Raw genomic sequence first — 8085 nt, forward strand, 5'->3', positions numbered from 1 at the left:
TCCCACTGGTGCTGTGTGGACGTTTCATTTGTTCTGTGTTTTCGCTGGTCTGATCATCAGTCGCCTGACACTGTCATCTTGAGGTGTGTGCAGTTGTCCAGGTGTTATCAGCGCACTTCTGTTTATCTACCTGCTGTCTTCCTTTCTTTTTTCCCTTCCTGTCTTCTTATTCCTTTCTCTGGGCATTCTTGTCAAGTGATATCAGCCTGCCTGTGAATCGAGCTGACTGAGAGAAAGTTGGCAGCAGACTGGAGAGGGTCAGCTCAGCCCGTGTGTCATCCTTGGTGAGGATGCAGGCCTGCCTGAGGCAAGGTAGACTCCAAAACTATTCTCCAGGGACCAGGACTCCCCCCCCCCCTTTTGTTGAAGCTCATCTTACTGGGGTGTCCTTCAGTTGTAGTAGTGAGGGCCCTAATATCTGAACACCAACTGCCGGCATTCAAATCAGAAGTCTTGGCCAGATGGTTGGGTTAAGATCTGTTCTTTAGGGATCACTAACAGCCCTGGGTCAAAGTGTCCAACGTATCATAGCACCATATCACTGGCCACATGGCTGGGTTTGTTTAACCAAATACTCCTGCTTCAGGTATCCATTTGTAACACATCAGGCCCTTTAATCTTTAACTACATTATCATTTCACAATGTGATCCAAACACTGTTTTGGAAAGCAGCCTGCACTTCCCAGTATCATTTCCTTCCGTTTTAGTGATTAGATTTAATACTTAACAGAAACATGCCCTTATTTTCTCAGAGAGCTACATCTGCAAAAGGGCAGCATATGTACAACCTCTGTGAACACACAGGAGACACATGGTGCCCAGGCATTCCTGGATGAATGAGGTCTCTCTAAGAAGAAGTGGTAAAGAACAGAGACAGATACCGTTTGATCCTCTGCCTGAGACTTTCCGGAGCCCTGGACTCGCTGGGCAAACCTACCTCACCAGAAAGACTCCAGATTGCCCCAGGCGGCCTTAAACAGCTCCACCCAACAAAAACAGCTCAGTAGGAGTCTAGGTTCCACAAAAAGCAGAGAGGCTCACCAGGAACCCTGTGGGCCATCCCTACTGCCCGCCCAGTCTCTAAGCCCCGCCCTCGACTCCGCCCCACCAGGCCTACCAATGGCCCCGCCCCCTGGCGCTCGCGCCCTGCCCCTACGTGCCACGGGAGGGCGGGAGGAGGAGTTGGCGCGAAGGAGGCGTGGCTGTGCCGGCGGAGGCGCGGGCGGGCGGCGAGACCCGACTTTAGCTGTGACACCCGCTGCGAGCAGTGGCGGGTGCGCGGAGCGGGGCTCAGGACGCGCTCCGTCGTGTCTCGCGCCCGAGTTGGGCCCCGGACTTTGGCTGGATCAACGCAGAGGCGACGCCGCAAGTCCTGGTCAGCTTCGGGGGCCGAATTTCACCGCTGCTCCTGTCGCTCCTGAGCAGACACTGCCTGCCCCGGGAGAACGGCACTGAGTTTCCCCTGCAGAAGGAGCCGGGACGCGCGCGGCGAGCCCCAGGGAACCGGGGGCCGACCCCAGCAGAGCGGCGGAGAGGTGGGACGGGATCGGAGGGCCTGGGGTGGGTCCCTGAGCCTCTGCTCAGTGTCTGTGCCCGCTCGGTCAGCTCTGAGTTCCCAAGTTACAGTTCCCTCCTGCGCGCTGTAGGGGCTTCGTATTCTGGTCTGTCTGCAGGAGCTCCGGTGGGGGCGTTCGAAGTAAGGAGGTGGCTCCGGCGCTGCCAGAGCAGAGAGGCTAGTGGGGATAGCTGTCATCGCTTTTTGGAGCTTGTATGATAAATAATCCGAGGAAAACCCACGAGGGGCAGCCTCCCAGCGTCTGCGTTTTCAGGAGTTGACCTGTCCCCCACTAGTTATGAACTTCCAACACTACAGGAGTGCTAAGGGCTGATTGATTAATTTCAGTCAATTTCCATGTCAATTTCTAGGTGGCTCAGCAAAATCTTGAACACTAGCCATGGAAGATTTGATGTTTGTCTGCAGCAACTTCCTCGACCCGTAAGTCCTGCAGCCTTCCATTCTTTTGTGCTTTTAAAGGCTCCCAGGCTTCTCTATCCAGAGTTGTTCTGTGTTGGTTGGCCATGGGGAGCACCCTGGGCTGCCATCGCTCTATCCCTAGAGACCCCTCAGACCTGTCACATAACCGTAAATTCAGTGCTGCTTGCAACTTCAGCAACATCCTGGTGAATCAGGAGCGGCTAAACATCAACACCGCCACTGAGGAGGAACTGATGACCCTGCCTGGGGTGACACGTGCAGTGGCCAGAAGCATCGTGGAGTACCGAGAATATATCGGTGGCTACAAGAAGGTGGAGGATCTAGCCCTGGTCAGCGGCGTAGGGGCCACCAAACTGGAACAGGTCAAGTTTGAGATCTGTGTGAGCAGCAAGGGTAACTCCGCGCAGCACTCTCCCAGTTCCCTGAGGCGGGACCTGCTGGCTGAGCAGCAGCCTCATCACCTGGCCACCACCGTGCCCCTCACTCCGCGAGTCAATATCAACACAGCCACCCTGGCTCAGCTCATGAGTGTCCGAGGCCTCACGGAGAAGATGGCTGTCAGCATCGTGGACTACCGCCGTGAACATGGCCCTTTTCGCAGTGTGGAGGACCTGGTGAGGATGGACGGAATCAATGCAGCCTTCCTGGACAGAATCAGACACCAGGTGTTCGCAGAGAGGTCCAGGCCACCATCTACCCACACCAATGGAGGTCTTACCTTTACCGCCAAGCCTCATCCCAGTCCCACCTCTCTGAGCCTGCAGAGTGAGGACTTGGACCTGCCACCAGGGGGGCCCACACAGATCATCTCCATGAGGCCTTCCGTGGAAGCCTTCGGAGGGATGAGGGATGGGCGGCCTGTGTTTAGGTTGGCCACCTGGAACTTGCAGGGCTGCTCTGTGGAGAAGGCCAACAACCCTGGCGTCAGAGAGGTGGTCTGCATGACGCTTCTGGAAAACAGGTGAGGACAGGAACCACCAAGGGTGCTGGAAGTGAAGACAGCTGACATGGTCTCATCCGAGGGTACAAATGAGTGGATCCCTTGGGGGGCAAGGGAGGGGAAGAGTGTTTAATCCGTGCTCCTGAGGTCCCGGCCAGTATTCTCACCTAGAGCTCATTGCTGTGCAGTGGACCCCTCCTAAGTAGAGGCTGTGTGGGTCCTGGGCTCTGCTTTGGAAGGTTTGGCTCACAGGGCTTTACAGAGTTTAAACTGAGCCAGGGACTTGGGAACTGAGGTATAGTTTTGCATGTGAGAAAAAACTGAGTTTTTAAAAGTTCTATGACTGGGAAGGAAAGTCATGTTTTCCCATCAGATATACGTATTTGCATGCAGAGGATCATTGTGTTTGCAAACACATATGCTGTCTTCACCAGGGTGCTGGGAACAAAGCCCCCAGCACCTCCCTTTCCTCATCGAACCTGAACTTGGCTTTTCGCATGCTCCTTCTCCTGCCCCGTAGCCAGAAAAGGCCAGTTCGGGTGTGGAGACTGGGCAGATTGTTCCTTCCGAGCTAAAGGAGAAAAAGCTGGCAGGTCAGACCAGTGGCAGAGACTGTTTCAATAGTCACACAGTCACTGTCTGTTAGGAACATCTGCTAACTCCCCACACACAGAACAATACATCATGGCAGGAACTCCTGCTATTTGTAAAACAGCATGCAGTGTGATCCCATTAGCTCCTTTCTGGGTCAGGAATCCTCAGGTCCCTATCTGCAGGGATCTGGGGTGCACTGCAGGTGCTTCCCTGCTGCCTTCCTTTGGGGGGGGTGATAGCTTGGCAAGGTGGCAGCTTGGTGTCTGGAGGTGAGACGTGAACTCTCAGCAGGAAATCAGTGTATTGGGGCAGGTCACCAGGACAAATTAGTGAGGGGAAAAGCAGGTCACAGCATTCTCTTGGCACCATCTCTTGGCAGAGTCTCATCACCGATCCTCCGTGCAGTCCTCAGGATCAGGACCAGGAGACCACTGAGTGCTCTTTCCCCATTTCGTGTTGTCTGTCTGTCACCCCAACTCATTCATTCTGCAAACTCATCTTGTTCATAGCCATCAGGACCAGGACAGGATTGGCAATAGTGTCCCCTGCAGCTGCCTGGGGGGACAGTGGCCAGCAGCACAGTGGCTTCATTCCCATTGGGGGCTTTCATAAGGCCTGGTGTGAAGTAAAGAGAGGAATGAATCAGGATCTGAAGTCTCTCTGGAGGGACAGCACCCTGGGCAGTCCTTGTCCATTTATTTCATCAGTGTTCTCTGGAGTGTGGGCCCTGGACCACTGCCTAGGAAGCCCTGGGTGTCAGGTTTCACCACACCCCCCAGGTACTTCTGGTGTAGTTTGAGAAGCATGTGTTCTGGGCCATCTCTGAGCTTCTGAGTTTCTCTTTAAAGACCATCCCCATGTACTGGCATTTGTGTTATAATTTTGTGTTGAGCATTTCTGTGACTTTGTCCTCGCCTTGGATTGTCCTGGTCATCCCTGAGGTTAGTTGTTCACATAACGTTCAGTCTGTTCAGGAGTTGAGGGCCTTAGCAGTTTCTAGGACTTACGCATGTGGAGAGTGGAGGAAGGGAGGATGAGAACTGGACGTGGTCCTGTAGGTCCAGGTACTCAGAGCTCCTCAGGCAGCTGGCCTGGCTCTTTATCAAGCCTGGAGCCACCAGGGTGTGCTTAGAGAGGGGCAGTACACGTCTTATCCGGTAGGAGTCCTTGGGGCTTTGTCCTGTTTTGGTTTTTGATTTCTTGTACTGTTGAAGACATTTATCTGCTGACTTCAGGTAAGTTCACCCAAACCCAAGGTATAGAAGAGCGTACTTGTCATAAACAAAGGGAAGGTGACCCCCACCCCCACTGAGCTCTTACACTAGCCTACTAGTCCTGTGAGTTCGTGACTCCTTTGGCCTGATCATGGTGCACTCGGTGTTCTGAGGAATCTTAGCACATAGTTAGTGTCTGGTAAAACCCAAGTAATAGGCTTAGAGCCTGATCCGTGCAAAGCTGGGGTGGGTGCATTTGCCTGTGTGGCTGTCCTAGGGCACCAGAAACTGCCACAGAGTCCTTAAGGACGGGTGGTAGTGCCCATGCTCCAAGAGTTGTGTGCTCACACTGATTCACAGAAGTTTCCCGGCATCCCAGGAGTTCCCTTCACTCATAACAGGAAGCATTTTCAGTGTAAGCGAGAGTGGGTGCAGGGAGTTTTCCAGGTGGCTCTTATTTTGGTATGCGTCTGTGTGTAGTAGAGGAGTGCCCTGTGTTTAGCCTTTGTGTTTTCTGACAGCCTCCATATCCATTTGATTGCCCCAGTAACTATAAACAGTAGGGAATATTTATTTGCTTTTGTCAGATACTCTCCATCTCTGGGTTAGGAAATAAGATACAGGAGTTAAACCACCCGCCTCTGAAACAGCTCATTTGTGACCAACCTGGGACAGGGACCAAGACCAGCTGCCGTTATACCATGCTCTTTGCAAGCGTGGTGTTTACTTAGGCATAGCCCCTGCACACTGTTCCTTGGTTAGGTGCCCCATTCTGTATTGAACCAAAGGTGTTCGCCGATTCCTTTACCTGTCACGGACATTAGATCCATTATAAAGGCATTATAAAGCAAGCCCTGGGCAGTTTTGCAGCAGGAATGGCTGTCTCTTAGCTTCCTTCTGTGAGTTTGCTCAAGGATGTGCATTTTCTTAGTGGAGAAGTGCCCAGATGGGAATTGGAGTCTTTATTGCCCTGATGTGCTACTGATTTGATAGATGGACATGTTTGAGCCACAGGAAACTGTGTTTTGCTTGTGAACCCTAAGGTAGGACCTCTGAGAGCTAGATAATTTTAGTCACCAGGAGCCTTCAGGGACACCATGCTGTGTGTGGCATGTGTCTATACATTGCCGGTTTCATCAGATTCATTTGCCAAACCTTGGTCTTAGGCAATGTTCTTCCTCCTTCGGTATTTGTGGAGCAAGACTGAAAGAGGAATGCTTCTGCTAAATATCCTTGCAAAATCTGGTGCCAGTCGGCGTGAGGAATGATGGCTTACTGTTTATTTATTGCTGAGTCATCATTCCGACTTAATTCCTTTGGTATCTGAAGATAGACTCAAGGAAGAGCTGGCAGATAATCTCCAAAAGCAACAAGGAGATTTAACATCCCAGCTGCCTGTTTCCCCACATTCTATATGAGCAGGAAACTCTAGTGTCAAATTCGGTAGCTTTTTAATGATTTCCATCTAGTTTCTTGCTGTGTCTTTCCCGGCCAAGCACGGGTAGATTAGTGCCCCGCAACATGGACCGTGAGAAAACAGAACCCACCAAGAACAGATTTTAGTCTGTCAGACTTGATTAGTGGGATCAGCCCAGACAGAATTCATCTTCTCATTTGATTCCTTCATTGAAAGTTACATATTGAATGTTCACTTGCTGTGCACATGTATAAGCACAATTCAGGGATCAGCTTGGCTCACCTCCATGAGAGAGTTAAGTAAATGTCAGTCCGTTTGTATGGTTCAATGTCAAAACAGCGTGGTAAACCCAGGATGGTTTGCTAACTCACAAAGACTGATTTGGTATCTGATTGTGTTTTTTTCTGTCTGAATAATTGGCTCTTGGTGGGAAATTAAAGAGTAGGTAGGTGAACCCAATGTAAAATCCAGGCGCAAAACTGCTCAACAATCCTCTTAAAGTAGGTCCTGTGACATCTCTTTTGATAGCTGTGGAAGGAGAGGCTCGGAGGATTGAGGTAGCGTCCCAGTGGCCTTCAGAAATATAGATGCTGGAGCCAGGATTTGAAGCTAGGCATTTGTCTGATTTCAAAGCCAGGACTAGGTGCGTATTATTTTACCACATTCAATATGTCCTTCTATGTCCTCTTTCTGACCCTAGCTTGCCCACAGTTCACTGTTTCCTCGCTGTCTGGGGTCAAGCATCAGGGGTTTTGGAGAAGGATGGCTTCACCCAAATCCCTGAAACTGTCTCGGCCTCAGGAGGCCTCCGTGCCTTTCCTGTTTTTGTTCTTCCAAAGGATGGGGTGGTAACCAGATGTGTGGAGCAAATTCAGAGGACGCCAAGGCCTCTCTGTTTGGCGCTAAGTGTGAGTTTGAGACCTTGGGCTCCACTCCAAGGTGGAGTTCCGGTTTACGGAGCCAAGGAATTCTGGGTCATTTCCAGACAGAAAGGTGGTCGGCTCGAAGGCTGTCATGGATTTGTAAGAAGGTGGGGTGAGGGAAGGGAGGTCTCAATGTGGGCAGGGTTATTTCACAGGAGGAAAAGGGCTATGTTTGTTTTACAGAAAGGTTGAATTTCTTTGGGGTCTAATGTCAAGGTCCTGAACTGTTGATTTTTCCAGGTGATTAAACATTCATTCAAGCATTTTTTCTTATTCTTTTTTTTTTTTTTTTGAGCTTTCTCTGGGTAACAGACTCTTTCAGGCAAAGCCAGTTGCTTTGCTGAAACTTCCCTTCTGGATAAGTAGGCGTGCATGTTAGCACACAGGCACCTCACTGCAGGTAGGTGCAAGGCAGAGGGTAAGGGGGATGCCGAAAAGGGAAGCTTGTCCATCAGCTGCTGGAGGATGTCAAGGAGCCAGGCATGGAAAATCTGGGGGTAGAAGTAGAGGTGGCTGCAACGTGGAATGGACTGAGTTCTGTGATCTGTAAAAGAAGAGGCTGTCGTTGCTTCAGGTGTAGCGACTGGGAGAGGAAGTGGGTGGAAGTGAAGGACCTACTGGAGGTGAAAACGGAAGGGATTTATCTGGGTTTGGGTCGGTGTGAGGAAGAGGTGGTGACTTGTTTGAAACACATTGAATTTCCTAGACTAGAGGGTCAATGGCAGTTGAGAAATTCTGGGGTCAACTGGCATGTTTCTGCACTGTGTCAACGTGATACAAGTCTCCGACCTCACTTCTCCTCCCTGTGTAAGCTGCACTCTGGTCAAGGGGTCAGGTGTTTGGTACCCGAAGCATTTTTTTTTTTTTTTTTTTGGTTTTTCGAGACAGGGTTTTTTTTTTTTTTTTTTTTTTTTTTTGTAGTTTGGAGCCTGTCCTGGAACTCACTTTGTCTACCAGGCTGGCCTCAAAATCACAGAGATCTCCCTGCATCTGTCTCCCTA

At 50.8% G+C, this 8085-nt stretch overlaps 1 protein-coding gene across 1 annotated transcript in view; it reads left to right on the forward strand.

The window, feature by feature from the left end:
• Positions 1–1245: 1245 nt before the first annotated feature.
• Positions 1246–8085, forward strand: part of Eepd1 (endonuclease/exonuclease/phosphatase family domain containing 1) — a 112995-nt gene continuing 106155 nt past the window's right edge. Inside the window, exons 1-2 of the mRNA XM_005346963.3 lie at positions 1246–1535; positions 1927–2957. Coding sequence (XP_005347020.1) covers positions 2080–2957 — 878 coding nt within the window. The 5' untranslated portion in view covers positions 1246–1535; positions 1927–2079. The remainder of the gene's footprint in view (positions 1536–1926; positions 2958–8085) is intronic.

The sequence above is a fragment of the Microtus ochrogaster genome, chromosome 5 (assembly GCF_000317375.1).
Source record: "Microtus ochrogaster isolate Prairie Vole_2 chromosome 5, MicOch1.0, whole genome shotgun sequence".
In the NCBI taxonomy this organism is placed as follows: Eukaryota; Metazoa; Chordata; class Mammalia; order Rodentia; family Cricetidae; genus Microtus; species Microtus ochrogaster.